At 48.9% G+C, this 17,547-nt stretch overlaps 1 protein-coding gene across 2 annotated transcripts in view; it reads right to left on the bottom strand.

Annotated features, from left to right (window-relative positions):
- Nucleotides 1–11,322: 11,322 nt before the first annotated feature.
- The window catches only part of BCL2L13 (BCL2 like 13), a 55,177-nt gene continuing 48,952 nt past the window's right edge, over nt 11,323–17,547 (bottom strand). For both annotated transcript variants that reach the window (XM_063929313.1, XM_063929312.1), the window contains one exon: nt 11,323–12,967. In XM_063929313.1, coding sequence (XP_063785383.1) covers nt 12,197–12,967 — 771 coding nt within the window. In that variant the 3' untranslated portion in view covers nt 11,323–12,196. The remainder of the gene's footprint in view (nt 12,968–17,547) is intronic.

A 17,547-nucleotide genomic window follows, 5' to 3' on the forward strand; every position in this document is an offset into this window, starting at 1 on the left:
GGGGGCGCCCTGGGCAGCATATGGACCTCTGTTGGCAAAAGTACTCATATATACAGTTGGGCACTGTATATATGTATGAGCCCCCGCCAAGAAAATGTATATTTAAGCGGGACAGAAGCCCGCCGTCGAGGGGGCGGTGCTTCTTCCTCAGCATTCACCTGCGCCATTTTTTCTCCACAGCACCGCTGAGAGGAAGCTCCCCAGGCTCTCCCCTGCAGTTACACGGTAGAAGAGGGTAAAAAGAGAGGGGGGGGGCCACATAATTAGGCGCAAAAATCAATATAAACAGCAGCTACTGGGTTAACATTAAGTTACTGTGTTATTCCTGGGTTAATAGCGCTGGGGTGTGTGCTGGCATACTCTCTCTCTGTCTCTCCAAAGGGCCTTATGGGGGAATTGTCTTCAGATGAGCATTCCCTGAGTGTGTGGTGTGTCAGTACGTGTGTGTCGACATGTCTGAGGTAAAAGGCTCCCCTAAGGAGGAGATGGAGCAAATGTGTGTGTGAGGGTGTCTCCGTCGACAACGCCGACACCTGTTTGGATATGTGTAAGTGCTAAGGTGAATTTATTGCACAAAAGATTAGAGAACAGACAGGGAATCTACCCATGTCTGTCCCTATGTCACAGAGAACTTCAGAGTCTCTCAATGCTCACTATCCAAAATAATAGACACTGATATCGACACAGGGTCTGACTCCAGTGTCGACTACGATAATGCAAAGTTACAGCCAAAATGGCAGGGAAGTATTCAATATATGATTATTGTAATAAAATATGATTTGCATATCACTGATGACTCATCTGTCCCTGACACAAGGGTACACATGTTTAAGGGGAAGAAAGCTGAGGTAAATTTCCCTCCTCTCATGAGGAAAAAGAGCGGGAATCTCCAGACAGGAGACTACAGTTTCCCACAAAGAATTCTCAGGCTGTATCCTTTCCCTACTAGGCCCAGGATACAATGGGAATCTTCCCCTAGGGTGTCACGTTTGCCCAAAAGGTAGCCCTGACGTAACAGCTATCCTCAGGGATCCTGCAGATAGCGTGCACATTCTGGTACACTACTCAGACCGGCGATTGTGTCGGCATGGGTTTATAGAGCTGTAGCAGCGTGGACAGATACCTTATCAGCAGAGATTGAGACCCTAGTATATATATATGTGTATGTGTATGTATATACACACACACACACATATATATATATACATACATATATATATATATACATATATATATACATACATACATACATACATACATACATACATACATACATACATACACACACATACTAGGGTGGATGCTGTCTTAGAGAGATATATATATATATATATATATATAACATGCCCAAAGAGACAGTCTACTGGGTTCTAGAGTCAACGCTATGTCGATTTCTGCTTGACGTGTCCTGTGGAACATGCAATGGACAGATGATGCCGACTTAAGAGGCATATGGAAGGTTTACCTTACAAGGCTGAGGATTGTGTGGAGATGGGTTCTCGGACCTGGTCTCCACGGCTATAGCTGGTAATTCTGATCTTTTACCTTATATTCCAGCACAGCCTAGGAAAGCACGACTTTATTAAATGCAGCCTTTCGATCACAAAGAAACAAGAAAGTCCGAGGTGCGTCCTTTCTTGCCAGAGGCAGGGGCAGAGGACAGAAGCTGCACAACACAGCTAGTTCCCAGGAACAGAAGTCCTCCCCGGCCTCTACAAAATCCACCGCATGTCGCTGGGGCTCCACAGGCGGAGTTAGGCCCGGTGGGGGCACGTCTTCAAAATTTCAGCCACAAGTGTGTTCACTCCCTGTTAGATCCCTGGGCAATAGATATTGTGTCTCAGTGATACAAGCTGGACTTCGAGGAGATGCCCCCTCACCGTCGGCCCTGCCGGCTTCCCCCCACGAGAGGGAAACAGTGTTAACTGCAATTCACAAATTGTATCTTCAACAGGTGGTGGTCAAGTTGACCATGTTGTAGTCCCGAAACCGGACGGTTCGGTCAGACCCATATTGAATTTAAAATCCCTGAACATATACCTGAAAAGGTTCAAGTTCAAGATGGAATCGCTGAGAGCAGTCGTCGCAAGCCTGGAAGGGGGGGGATTTTATGGTGCCTCTGGACATAAAGGATGCATTCCTTCATGTCCCTATTTATCCACCACATCAGGCGTACCTCAGATTGGGGGTACAGGATTGTCATTACCAATTTCAGACGTTGCCGTTGGTCTCTCCACGGCACCGAGAATATTTACCAAGGTAATGGCGGAAATGATGGTACTCCTGCGGAAGCAAGGGGTCGCAATTATACCATACTTGGACGATCTCCTCATAAAAGCGGGATCAAGAGAGCAGTTGCTGATCAGCGTATCACTTTCTCCGGAAGTGTAACGGCAACACGGCTGGATTCTAAATATTCCAAAGTCGCAGTTGGTTCCTACGGCTCGTCTGCCTTTCCTAGGCATGATTCTAGACACAGACCAGAAAATAAGATTTTACTTACCGATAAATCTATTTCTCGTAGTCCGTAGTGGATGCTGGGACTCCGTCAGGACCATGGGAATAGCGGCTCCGCAGGAGACAGGGCACAAAATTTAAAAGTTTGACCACTAGGTGGTGTGTACTGGCTCCTCCCCCTATGACCCTCCTCCAAGCCTCAGTTAGGATACTGTGCCCGGACGAGCGTACACAATAAGGAAGGATTTTGAATCCCGGGTAAGACTCAAACCAGCCACACCAATCACACCGTACAACTTGTGATCTGAACCCAGTTAACAGTATGATAACGTAGGAGCCTCTGAAAAGATGGCTCACAACAATAAACAACCCGATTTTTTTGTAACAATAACTATGTACAAGTATTGCAGACAATCCGCACTTGGGATGGGCGCCCAGCATCCACTACGGACTACGAGAAATAGATTTATCGGTAAGTAAAATCTTATTTTCTCTGACGTCCTAGTGGATGCTGGGACTCCGTCAGGACCATGGGGATTATACCAAAGCTCCCAAACGGGCGGGAGAGTGCGGATGACTCTGCAGCACCGAATGAGAGAACTCCAGGTCCTCCTTAGCCAGGGTATCAAATTTGTAGAATTTTACAAACGTGTTCTCCCCTGACCACGTAGCTGCTCGGCAGAGTTGTAATGCCGAGACCCCTCGGGCAGCCGCCCAAGATGAGCCCACCTTCCTTGTGGAGTGGGCCTTGACAGATTTAGGCTGTGGCAAGCCTGCCACAGAATGTGCCAGTTGAATTGTGCTACAAATCCAACGAGCAATCGTCTGCTTAGAAGCAGGAGCACCCAGCTTGTTGGGTGCATATAGTATAAACAGCGAGTCAGATTTTCTGACTCCAGCCGTCCTTGAAATATATATTTTCAATGCTCTGACAACGTCCAGCAACTTGGAATCCTCCAAATCGCTAGTAGCCGCAGGCACCACAATAGGCTGGTTCAGGTGAAACGCTGATACCACCTTAGGCAGAAAATGAGGACGCGTCCTCAATTCTGCCCTGTCCGAATGGAAAATCAGATATGGGCTTTTATATGATAAAGCTGCCAATTCTGACACTCTCCTGGGTGAAGCCAGAGCCAGTAGCATGGTTACTTTCCATGTAAGATATTTCAAATCTACCGATTTGAGTGGCTCAAAGCAATGGGATTTGAGAAAATCCAAAACTACATTGAGATCCCACGGTGCCACTGGGGGCACAACCGGGGGCTGTATATGTAGTACTCCTTTTACAAAAGTCTGGACTTCAGGAACTGAAGCCAATTCTTTCTGGAAGAATATCGACAGGGCCGAAATTTGAACCTTAATGGACCCTAATTTGAGGCCCATAGACAATCCTGTTTGCAGGAAATGTAGGAATCGACCCAGTTGAAATTCCTCTGTCGGGGCCTTCCTGGCCTCACACCATGCAACATATTTTCTCCAAATGCGGTGATAATGTTGTGCAGTCACCTCCTTCCTGGCTTTGACCAGGGTAGGGATGACCTCTTCCGGAATGCCTTTTTCCCTTAGGATCCGGCGTTCAACCGCCATGCCGTCAAACGCAGCCGCGGTAAGTCTTGGAATAGACACGGTCCCTGCTGAAGCAGGTCCCTTCTTAGAGGTAGAGGCCACGGATCTTCCGTGAGCATCTCCTGAAGTTCCGGGTACCAAGTCCTTCTTGGCCAGTCCGGAGCCACGAGTATCGTTCTTACTCCCCTTTGCCGTATAATTCTCAGTACCTTGGGTATGAGAGGCAGAGGAGGGAACACATACACTGACTGGTACACCCATGGTGTTACCAGAGCGTCCACAGCTATTGCCTGAGGGTCTCTTGACCTGGCGCAATACCTGTCCAGTTTTTTGTTGAGGCGGGACGCCATCATGTCCACCATTGGTCTTTCCCAATGGACCACAATCATGTGGAAGACTTCTGGATGAAGTCCCCACTCTCCCGGGTGAAGATCGTGTCTGCTGAGGAAGTCTGCTTCCCAGTTGTCCACTCCCGGAATGAACACTGCTGACAGTGCTATCACATGATTTTCCGCCCAGCGAAGAATCCTTGCAGCTTCTGCCATTGCCCTCCTGCTTCTTGTGCCGCCCTGTCTGTTTACGTGGGCGACTGCCGTGATGTTGTCCGACTGGATCAACACCGGCTGACCCTGAAGCAGAGGTTTTGCCAGGCTTAGGACATTGTAGATTGCTCTTAGCTCCAGTATATTTATGTGAAGAGACGTTTCCAGGCTTGACCACACGCCCTGGAAGTTTCTTCCTCGTGTGACCGCTCCCCAGCCTCTCAGGCTGGCATCCGTGGTCACTAGGACCCAGTTCTGTATGCCGAATCTGCGGCCCTCTAACAGATGAGTACTCTGCAACCACCATAGCAGAGAGACCCTTGTCCTTGTCGACAATTTTATCCGCTGATGCATCTGCAGATGCGATCCGGACCATTTGTCTATCAGATCCCACTGAAAAATTCGTGCATGGAATCTGCCGAATGGAATCGCTTCGTAAGAAGCCACCATTTTTCCCAGGACTCTTGTGCATTGATGCACAGACACTGTCCCTGGTTTTAGGAGGTTCCTGACTAGTTCGGATAACTCCCTGGCTTTCTCCTCCGGAAGAAATACCTTTTTCTGAACAGTGTCCAGAATCATCCCTAGGAACAGCAGACGTGTCGTCGGGATCAGTTGGGATTTTGGAAAATTCAGAATCCACCCGTGCTGTTGGAGCACTACTTGAGTTAGTGCTACTCCGACCTCCAGCTGTTCTCTGGATCTTGCCCTTATCAGGAGATCGTCCAAGTAAGGGATAATTAATACGCCTTCTCTTCGAAGAAGAATCATCATTTCGGCCATTACCTTGGTAAAGACCCGGGGTGCCGTGGACAATCCAAACGGCAGCGTCTGAAACTGATAATGACAGTTTTGTACCACGAACCTGAGGTACCCTTGGTGTGAAGGGCAAATTGGGACATGAAGGTAAGCATCCTTGATGTCCAAGGACACCATAAAATCCCCCTCTTCCAGATTCGCTATCACTGCTCTGAGTGACTCCATCTTGAACTTGAATTTTTGTATGTACAGGTTCAGAGATTTCAGATTTAGAATAGGTCTTACCGAGCCGTCCGGCTTCGGTACCACAAATAGCGTGGAGTAATACCCCTTTCCCTGTTGTAGAAGGGGTACCTTGACTATCACCTGCTGAGAATACAGCTTGTGAATGGCTTCCAATACCGTCGCCCTGTCGGAGGGAGACGTTGGCAAAGCAGACTTTAGGAACCGGCGAGGGGGAGACCTCTCGAATTCCAACCTGTAACCCTGAGATACTACCTGCAGGATCCAGGGGTCCACCTGCGAGTGAGCCCACTGTGCGCTGAAATTCTTGAGGCGACCCCCCACCGCCCCTGAGTCCGCTTGTAAGGTCCCAGCGTCATGCTGAGGCCTTTGCAGAAGCCGGGGAGGACTTCTGCTCCTGGGAAGGGGCTGCTTGGTGCAGTCTCTTACCCTTTCCTTTGCCTCGGGGCAAATATGAATGTCCTTTTGCTCGCTTGTTCTTATAGGAACGAAAGGACTGCGGCTGAAAAGACTGCGGCTTTTTCTGTTGGGAGGGGACTTGAGGTAAAAAGGTGGACTTCCCGGCTGTTGCCGTGGCTACCAAATCCGATAGACCGACCCCAAATAATTCCTCTCCTTTATACGGCAATACTTCCATATGCCGTTTGGAATCCGCATCGCCTGACCACTGTCGTGTCCATAGACTTCTTCTGGCAGATATGGACATCGCACTTACTCTTGATGCCAGAGTGCAGATATCTCTCTGTGCATCTCGCATATAAAGGAACGCATCCTTTAATTGCTCTATAGTCAATAAAATACTGTCCCTATCCAGGGTATCAATATTTTCAGTCAGGGAATCCGACCAAGCCACCCCAGCACTGCACATCCAGGCTGAGGCGATTGCTGGTCGCAGTATAACACCAGTATGTGTGTATATACTTTTTAGAGTATTTTCCAGCCTCCTATCAGCTGGATCCTTGAGGGCGGCCGTATCAGGAGACGGTAACGCCACTTGTTTGGATAAACGTGTGAGCGCCTTGTCCACCCTAGGGGGTGTTTCCCAGCGCGCCCTAACCTCTGGCGGGAAAGGGTATAGTGCCAATAATTTATTAGAAATCAGCAGTTTTTTATCGGGGGAAACCCACGCTTTATCACACACCTCATTTAATTTATCTGACTCAGGAAAAGCCACTGGTAGTTTTTTCACACCCCACATAATACCCTTTTTTGTGGTACTTGTAGTGTCAGAAATGTTCAATGCCTCCTTCATTGCCGTGATCATGTAACGTGTGGCCCTACTGGACATTACGTTTGTCTCGTCACCGTCGACACTGGATTCAGTATCCGTGTCAGGGTCTGTGTCGACCATCTGAGGTAACGGGCGTTTTAGCGCCCCTGACGGTGTCTGAGACGCCTGAACAGGCACTAATTGATTTGTCGGCTGTCTCATGTCGTCAACAGTTTTTTGCAAAGTGCTGACATTGTCACGTAATTCTTTAATTACTACCATCCAGTCAGGTGTCGACTCCCTAGGGGGTGACATCACTAACACAGGCAATTGCTCTGCTTCCACATCATTTTCCTCCTCATACATGTCGACACAATCGTACCGACACCCAGCACACACACAGGGAATGCTCTGATAGAGGACAGGACCCCACTAGCCCTTTGGGGAGACAGAGGGAGAGTTTGCCAGCACACACCAGAGCGCTATATATATATACAGGGATAACCTTATATAAGTGTTACTCCCTGTTATAGCTGCTGTATTTATATATTAGCTGCCAATAGTGCCCCCCTCTCTGTTTTACCCTGTTTCTGTAGTGCAGGACTGCAGGGGAGAGTCAGGGAGCCGTCCTTCCAGCGGAGCTGTGAAATAAAATGGCGCTTGTGTGCTGAGGAGAAAGGCTCCGCCCCCTTCACGGCGGCCTTTTCTCCCGCTTTTTTCCAGGAAACTCACAGGGGATAAATGCATCCATATAGCCCAGGAGCTATGTGAGATGCATTTTTTTTAGCCATATAAGGTTTTTATATCATTTTTATTGCGTCTCAGGGCGCTCCCCCCCAGCGCCCTGCACCCTCAGTGACCGGAGTGTGAAGTGTGCTGAGAGCAATGGCGCACAGCTGCAGTGCTGTGCGCTACCTTATTTGAAGACAGGAACGTCTTCTGCCGCCGCTTTCTCCGGACCTCTTCGCTCTTCTGGCTCTGTAAGGGGGCCGGCGGCGCGGCTCCGGGACCCATCCAGGCTGAACCTGTGATCGTCCCTCTGGAGCTAATGTCCAGTAGCCAAGAAGCCCAATCCACTCTGCAGTCAGGTGAGTTCGCTTCTTCTCCCCTTAGTCCCACGATGCAGTGAGCCTGTTGCCAGCAGGACTCACTGAAAATAAAAAACCTGTTTAAACTTTTACTTCTAAGCAGCTCAGGAGAGCCACCTAGCTTGCACCCTTCTCGTTCGGGCACAAAAATCTAACTGAGGCTTGGAGGAGGGTCATAGGGGGAGGAGCCAGTGCACACCAGCTAGTCTAAAGCTTTTACTTTTTGTGCCCAGTCTCCTGCGGAGCCGCTATCCCCCATGGTCCTTACGGAGTTCCCAGCATCCACTAGGACGTCAGAGAAAGAGGAGTGAGAACGATACTCATTGTTCCAGATTGGCCACGAAGGACTTGGTATCCAGATCTGCAAGAAATGCTCACAGAGGACCCGTGGCCTCTTCCTCTAAGACAGGACTTGTTGCAACAAGGGCCCTGTCTGTTCCAAGACTTACCGCGGCTGCGTTTGACGGCATGGCAGTTGAACGCCGGATCCTAGCGGAGAAAGGCATTCTGGATGAGGCCATTCCTACGCTGATAAAGGCTAGGAAGGACGTGACAGCTCAACATTATCACCGTATATGGCGAAAATATGTTGCTTGATGTGAGTCCAGGAATGCCCCTACGGAGGAATTCCAGCTGGGCCGTTTCCTTCATTTCCTACAGTCAGGAGTGACTTTGGGCCTAAAATTGGGTTCCATTAAGGTCCAGATTTCGGCCCTATCCATTTTCTTTCAAAAGGAGTTGACTTCTCTACCTGAAGTTCAGACGTTTGTAAAGGGAGTGCTGCATATTCAGCCCCCTTTTGTGCCTCCAATGGCACCTTGGGATCTTAACGTGGTGTTGAGTTTCCTGAAATCCCACTGGTTTGAACCATGCGGATAGAGCAGAGTTGCGGACCCGTCCACAATTCCTGCCAAAAGTGGTTTCATCTTTTCATATAAACCAACCTATTGTGGTGCCTGTGGCTACTACTGACTTGGAGGATTCAGAGTTGCTTGATGTGGTCAGGGCTTTGAAGGCTTATGTAGCCAGAACGGCTAGAGTCAGGAAAACAGACTCTTTGTTTATCCTGTATGCTTCCAACAAGCTGGGTGCGCCTGCTTCAAAGCAAACTATTGCTCGCTGGATCTGTAACATGATTCAGCAGGCTCATTCTGCGGCTGGATTGCCGCTGCCAAAATCAGTTAAGGCCCATTCCACTAGGAAGGTGGGCTCTTCTTGGGCGGCTGCCCGAGGGTCTCGGCATTACAGCTGTGCCGAGCGGCTACTTGGTCAGGTTCAAACACTTTTGCAAAGTTCTACAAGTTTGATACCCTGGCTGAGGAGGACCTTGTGTTTGCTCATTCGGTGCTGCAGAGTCATCCGCACTCTCCCGCCCGTTTGGGAGCTTTGGTATAATCCCCATGGTCCTTACGGAGTCCCCAGCATCCACTAGGACGTTAGAGAAAATAAGATTTTACTTACCGGTAAATCTATTTCTCGTAGTCCGTAGTGGGTTATGTTATAGTTGCATCAGGGTTGATCTGATGCTCTGTTGTTGTTCATACTGTTAACTGGGTAAAGTTATCACAAGTTATATGGTGTGATTGGTGTGACTGGTATGAGTCTTGCCCTGGATTACCAAAATCCTTTCCTTGTACTGTCAGCTCTTCCGGGCACAGTTTCCTTAACTGAGGTCTGGAGGAGGGGCATAGAGGGAGGAGCCAGTGCACACCAGTATCCAAATTCTTTCTTAAAGTGCCCATGTCTCCTGCGGAGCCCGTCTATTCCCCATGGTCCTTACGAAGTCCCCAGCATCCACTAAGGACTACGAGAAATAGATTTACCGGTAAGTAAAATCTTATCGCCTGCCACCGCACAGTGCATGCAGCAGGCGTGTATGGGACTCAGTGTCGACACAGCCATTAGGTCAACATAAACAAGGTCAACGTGAAAAAAAAGTCGACATGAGTTTTTCATGTTTTTTTGGTGTCGTTTTCTTCGTAAAGTGACTGGGAACCCCACTTAATGCACCGCTTCGCTCGCCATGCTTCGGGCAAGGTGCCTCGCTGCGCTCGACACAGGTTACCGTTCCCAATCTTAGTCCAGGTGGATCATAAAGTATGAAAAAGTTCCAAAGAAAAAAAAAAAAAAAGAGAACCACTTGTGTCGACCTAATGCTCGTGTCAACCTATTTCTAGTGTCGACCTATTCACTGTCAACCAATGGGTATTGACCTAATGGGTGTCAACCCAGAGTCCGGATACCGCGGCAGACTTCCCAGTGACAATGAACTCCGCCTCTCCTGTCGCTGGCGCGCAGACAAATCGCCGATATAAAGTGATATCTTTCAGTTACATAAAAATGTCCAAGAAAATAAAGACACAGAGACATGATGGGGGAATAATCCACTTATTTATAAAGTCAGGTCCATTTCTCACATTTCATCCATGACTGATCCGAGTCTACATGAACCCCGACATCACTGCGTGACAGCCTGGGGGCGCAAATGGACCCTACATAGTAATTTCCATGCAAATAACATGACCCAGTGACTTCAGATTGTCAGATTCAGACCTGTCACAGCCACCATTTTGTGAGAGCATGCGGACTCCTCACGTACACAGCGGAGGCAACCATTTTGTTGGCTGCATAGCTACTCATACCAATAGAGCCAACTCGTAGAGACATCATGAGGTACTTTGTGCCTCATCCCTCAGTAATCCCTGAAGAAGTGACAGGCTGAATGCCAGTTGGGGGGGGGGGGGGGGGGGGGGGGCACAGCCCAGAGCAGTCTAGCAGCGGGATGATGCTGTAATGGGTTGTGAGGTCACATGACCAAGGCGTGGCATTTCCCAATAGGTAACAGTGCGGGATACGTGAGGTCTGGAAGAACAAGAGTGTGTACAAGTGAGTGCTGTAATGTATGCCCTATATGTGGAGAGTAGTGGCGTCGTTGAGTCACGGTGAGTGTTCCAGAATGGTAAACGCACCCGGGTGTGAGGGTCACCTCATAAACGCAACTTGCTTGGTTCAAAATGGAAGCTTGTAAATTATAAACAATGGCGTACACCCTACATAGTGTAATGATAAAAAGATACTGAGCGTATTACAGTAGGTGGCGGTATATCCTAGGGCGTCTCGCAAGAAGCGATCCTCACAGCCAGGTGCCTACGTGAGTGTTCTGGGATGACGTAACGAAGTCACGTGTGTGTCTGTACCTCACACGCGTGTCACTGGCGGAACCGTACAGGCAGTAATGGCAGTGCAGAGCGCAAGTTACATTAAAGGACAGGAAAAGGTGACGCAAAGTGTTTCATCATTAGTATTTTTATCCATTTCCAGCGTGAAAAAAATTCATATAAAATATAGATCTATAATGAACAATGCGGGATTCACAACCTGGAAAACTGCCCCTTAGACAGGTCCGGGGGCTACGGAGACCAACGTCAGATACAACAAAAGGGTCCTGAGGCCAGAGGAGGTTTCATGTTCCTGCTTTAATACACTACAATATACAGGAGAGTAACTGCAATAAAATAAGTGCTCTTTCCTCTTAAAAATAAAATGTATCTTTGTGATGCAGCAACGGCGCCTCCCCGCCCGCCCGTGTAATGGCGAGACTCCATCTTCTCCCGCCGCAGCCATGGGTGACGCGCCATGTACTCCGGAAATCTCCGCAAGGGTCTGGGAAATTCTCCATTCCTCCCCAAAGTTTTAAGAAAATAAAAAAAAGGGCTGAGGCTTACTCGCCCATTTTATAACAAGAAACTAAATGGTCCTAATCTCTCTGAACTACACTAAAGACCTCACCTCAAAGGCCGCTCACATCTAGCGGTCCTCGCGGTGACGCTACAGCCAGAGGGGGCGTTGGGCCTTGTCCTGCCCTCACCGTATTCCCGGCTTAAAGTTTTGGCAGAAGGAAAACTTTTAGAGAAAATTAAAATTTTACTATGTACTAAACGGGCACTGACTAGAGTGTAACGCATTTCCCCGAGGCAGCGCCAACTAGATTTCCACAGGCCCAAATCTACTTATCCCCAACTCTGTTCTTTATTTTATTTTTTTGGTATTTAAAATGGCCGCTATCAATATAAGATTAGATTGCCATGACTTTATGGCGATCTAATGGCGGCGTACAGCACAGTGAAACTGGATTATTAGCAGCAGAGAGCTCACACACCGGTTCCCAATGCAAATCGGAAGGTCTGTGCAAGAGAGCGCCCCCCTCTGTTTGTTACAAGATTTGCTTTTCTTACTGGCTGGGGTACGAGTGACAGATGCACAAGAGGAAATTGATCATAGATTTGTATTAGACGGGGGGGGAGGGAAGCAAATTCACTGTAGTATTTTTGCTATTTCTTTCTCAGCGCCATCACCATTCCCACCGCCACGGCCAAAATGGCGACCGCCGCCGCTCCCCCATACAGCAGGATGGATTTGCCCTCGGGGAGGAAGACCGGTTTCTCTTCCCCTGTTCTGGTTTGCTGAGGGAGCAGAGACACAATGGGAGATTCCACTTTCTCTGCCTCCGAGGTAGGAGTAACCTGGAACTCTTCTTTAGGTTCCTCTGGGGGACTTGGAGGTCCCTTTCCCAAAACTCCCTTTATAGCTATGTCCACATTTGGGAGCTCTGGCTGTGTGACCGTGGGAGGGGGGATTTTCAGCTCTTCCTCCTCTAGCGTCGGAGGTGACGTAGCGCCGAGTGCCGCAGTTGCAGCAGAAGGAACCATCAAGATTTCCCTCTCCTCATCCTCAACATCTTCCTCTTCTTCCTGCTCAAATCTCTGCTCCACCCCGGCCGCCTCCTCGATGACCTCCGCTATCTCCTCCTTCTCCACGTGGACTATGTCAGAGTTGGAAGAGTTGTTCTCGCTCCGCTCTTCACCGCCACCGTTGCTGTCCAAGCTCTTCAGCTCTTCTGGATCCATGGCCACCTGCTGCCAGGACTCGGGCCCCAGGGAGGTGGGCAGGCTCTCTGTGTGCCAGGAAGAGGAGACCGCCAGGCTCTCCGGCGGGCTCACCTGTTCAGAGTTATCGCTGGTCAGGATGTAGATGTCGTTACTGTCCTCAGCGATTAGTCCTTGTACATCTTCCTCCTCAGTTTCCAGGCTGAAGACGGTGCCCTGGGAAACAGACCAAAGACACTGTCAGCGGCACGAGACAAACTTTATATTGAAATAGTAATCAGGACGCTCTAGTCCACAGGATCTCAAACTCAGTCCTCAGGACCCCAAACAGCTCATGTTTCCCTAGTGACCTAGCAGGGGCACAGGTGTACTCATTACTTACTGACACATTTCCCAGGTCACCCAGCAGGTGTACAGGTGTACTCATGACTCACTGACATTTCCCAGGTCACCCAGCAGGGACACAGGTGTACTCACTAACTGACACATTTCCCAGGTCATCCAGCAGGGGCACAGGTGTACTCATTACTTACGGACACATTTCCCAGGTCACCCAGCAGGTGTACAGGTGTACTCATTCCTCACTGACACATTTCCCAGGTCACCCAGCAGGGGCACAGGTGTACTCACTAACTGACACATTTCCCAGGTCATCCAGCAGGGGCACAGGTGTACTCATTACTTACCGACAAATTTCCCAGGTCACCCAGCAGGTGCACTCACTAACTGACACATTTCCCAGGTCACCCAGCAGGGGCACAGGTGTACTCATTTCCCAGGTCACCCAGCAGGTGCACAGGTGTACTCATTACTCACCGACACATTTCCCAGGTCACCCAGCAGGTGCACAGGTGTACTCATTACTTACTGACACATTTCCCAGGTCACCCAGCAGGTGTACAGGTGTACTCATTCCTCACTGACACATTTCCCAGGTCACCCAGCAGGGGCACAGGTGTACTCATTACTCACTGACATTTCCCAGGTCACCCAGCAGGGGCACAGGTGTACTCACTAACTGACACATTTCCCAGGTCATCCAGCAGGGGCACAGGTGTACTCATTACTCACTGACACATTCCCCAGGTCACTCAGCAGGGGCACAGGTGTACTCATTACTCACTGACATTTCCCAGGTCACCCAGCAGGGGCACAGGTGTACTCACTGACACATTTCCCAGGTCACCCAGCAGGGGCACAGGTGTACTCACTAACTGACACATTCCCCAGGTCATCCAGCAGGTGCACAGGTGTACTCATTACTCACTGACACATTTCCCAGGTCACCCAGCAGGGGCACAGGTGTACTCATTACTTACTGACACATTTCCCAGGTCACCCAGCAGGTGTACAGGTGTACTCATTCCTCACTGACACATTTCCCAGGTCACCCAGCAGGGGCACAGGTGTACTCATTACTCACTGACATTTCCCAGGTCACCCAGCAGGGGCACAGGTGTACTCACTAACTGACACATTTCCCAGGTCATCCAGCAGGGGCACAGGTGTACTCATTACTCACTGACACATTCCCCAGGTCACTCAGCAGGGGCACAGGTGTACTCATTACTCACTGACATTTCCCAGGTCACCCAGCAGGGACACAGGTGTACTCATTACTCACTGACATTTCCCAGGTCACCCAGCAGGTGCACAGGTGTACTCATTCCTCACTGACACATTTCCCAGGTCACCCAGCAGGGGCACAGGTGTACTCACTGACACATTTCCCAGGTCACCCAGCAGGGGCACAGGTGTACTCACTAACTGACACATTTCCCAGGTCACCCAGCAGGGGCACAGGTGTACTCATTACTCACTGACACATTTCCCAGGTCACCCAGCAGGGGCACAGGTGTACTCACTGACACATTTCCCAGGTCACTCAGCAGGGGCACAGGTGTACTCATGACTCACTGACATTTCCCAGGTCACCCAGCAGGTGCACAGGTGTACTCATTATGCACTGACACATTTCCCAGGTCACCCAGCAGGTGCACAGGTGTACTCATTACTCACTGACATTTCCCAGGTCACCCAGCAGGTGCACAGGTGTACTCATTACGCACTGACACATTTCCCAGGTCACCCAGCAGGTGCACAGGTGTACTCATTACTCACTGACATTTCCCAGGTCACACAGCAGGGGCACAGGTGTACTCATTACTCACCGACACATTTCCCAGGTCACACAGCAGGTGCACAGGTGTACTCATTCCTCACTGACACATTTCCCAGGGCACCCAGCAGGTGCACAGGTGTACTCATGACTCACTGACATTTCCCAGTCCCAGGTCACCCAGCAGGTGCACAGGTGTACTCATTACTGACACATTTTAAAAGATCCACAGGTGGCAATAATTAGATCACGTACGATTCCGTGACGAGTCCTGGAAAACATGAACTGTTTGGCAGAGTATGAGATCCTATGATCTTGTCAAAAACAAAAAAATAATGCAGAACTTTGTCCATAGAGAAATATTATCTACCAGCTATAACAAACCTCTACACAGTGTCTGTCAGTCCTGAGTACTGAGCTACATTGGTGTATGAATAATTCAGGACTCTAAACTAAGTATCGGGGGGGGGGGGGGGGGGGGGGGGGGAGAACCTCTCTGCGGTGGGTTACTAACAAGCAGAAACTTTTTGAGATCACAGAGATCACTGTTCATTGCATTTATCTGGGCACAAGCCTCCATAAACCTCTCCCATTCCCCTGTACTGTGTCTGATCGGTGCTGGGAGAGCAGCCTGCCCCCACGTCTGCAGGGAAGGCGGCAGCATGATAGCGGCTCCTACATCCAGGATATCTGCAGATCTTTATAATAATGTTGTATTCCTCATGTATCATTAAAAATGGGAACATACATTGCGTGGGTAGACTGAGAAATATAAATGAATCCTCAGGTGTAGAGTCAGACCAGTTATTAAGACGTACAACACCAGTGTGTGAGGGGTTAAGACAACGCACAGTGTATAAGCCATTGTCCGTAAACACTTAAAAGCTTCGCTGATCTAAACCCACGTGTGAACCACTTCCCATTTCTTGCATTTTAAGTCCCCCCACACACACCACCGTCATTCCGGAATGTTAATATTTATTAGGTTCCAAATAAAAGCACTTTGAGCCGTCTGCAACCACAGACTGTATAGTCCGACAAGTGTCGGCTACATTACCAAGAGCGTTGTATAATACAGATGCATTACCCACAGCCAGGAGCAGTGACCATTACTACATGCATGCGAAACGCGCACAGCGTCTGGGGCCGATTACTCAGGAACTTAGTCCGAGAGAGGTTAGGATCATACAGATCACGATGTAACCCCGATATTACTGTATTTATTAGGATACCTCTCCCCAGAGACACATCCAGCAGCCATTCTGGAGGGCTAAACGCGTCACAGCGGCTGTGTGGCGAGGAAATAATAGGCAATAAGTGTTTATAACCCCGGGACTGGTTCAGCACAACTGTGTCACAGTCACCAGCATAGGCGCTAGCTATATATATATATATATATATATATATATATATATAATGTACTGCAGTAATGGAGCAATTACTGGTGGTTCCTCAGGAACGTCGATGCCGCTAATCTTACAGATCAGCCTAGGACATGACGTAACGCGTTTCGGGGAATATCAGATCAGAGGATGCATTATCATGCTGAGCTGTGAGGACTAGGATCGCATTTGAGATGGGACTTTTTCCCCCCCGGGAACAGATGTTCGGATAGATGTGTTCTCAGTGACCTCGGGGACTGATCAAAGTGCCGGAGACGCTCAGCGTCAGTCATTGCTGGCAGGGATTGAATCTGTGCAGTAAGTAACTGCTGGAACAGCGCTTGATCTCCGAGGGACGGAGGAACTAACAGTAATTCTATGCAGCAAACGACAGACTGGTTAACTCGTTAGTGCTGGGTCGGACACACCACTGTTCTCACCAAGTAACAAACCATAACAAAATAAAAACCATTAATAATACAGTAAGAACACTAAACATATAAACGTTTTACTCTCTGCAACAGCTGATCCTTCCGCAGAGCAGTCTTATTCCAAGGGAGCCATCCGCACATCTTCACCCTTCTGACATCACACTCCGTGTCAAAGACTAATGTTTAATTAAACAGAAATCGCATTTATTTTCCTTTCACTTTTCTCTTACAAAAAAAAAAAAAAAAAATCAAACTAAGACCCCATCTGGCTTGTACAACATTAGGGAGAAACTAGTGACGATCATGAAACAAGTAAACTAAACATCCGCCTGGTGCATTACATGCATGTGAACAGAGCACCGCAATTATTATTTATTAACAGTTATTTATAGAGGAAAATACACTGCTCAAAAAAATAAAGGTAACAACAACACAATGTAACTCCAAGTCAATCACACTTCTGTGAAATCAAACTGTCCACTTAGGAAGCAACACTGATTGACAATCAATTTCACATGCTGTTGTGCAAATGAAATAGACAACAGGTGGAAATTGTAGGCAATTAGCAAGACACCCCCAATAAAGGAGTTGTTCTGCAGGTGGTGACCACAGCCCACTACTCAGCTCCTATGCTTTCTGGCTGATGTTTTGGTCACTTTTGAAAGCTGGCGGTGCTTTCACTCTAGTGGTAGCATGAGACGGAGTCTACAATCCACCAAGTGGCTCAGTTAGTGCAGCTCATCCAGGATGGCACATCAATGCGAGCTGTGGCAAGAAGGTTTGCTGTGTCTGTCAGCGTAGTGTCCAGAGCATGGAGGCGCTACCAGGAGACAGGCCAGTACATCAGGAGACGTGGAGGAGGCC

Source organism: Pseudophryne corroboree, chromosome 6 (genome assembly GCF_028390025.1).
Source record: "Pseudophryne corroboree isolate aPseCor3 chromosome 6, aPseCor3.hap2, whole genome shotgun sequence".
NCBI lineage: Eukaryota > Metazoa > Chordata > Amphibia > Anura > Myobatrachidae > Pseudophryne > Pseudophryne corroboree.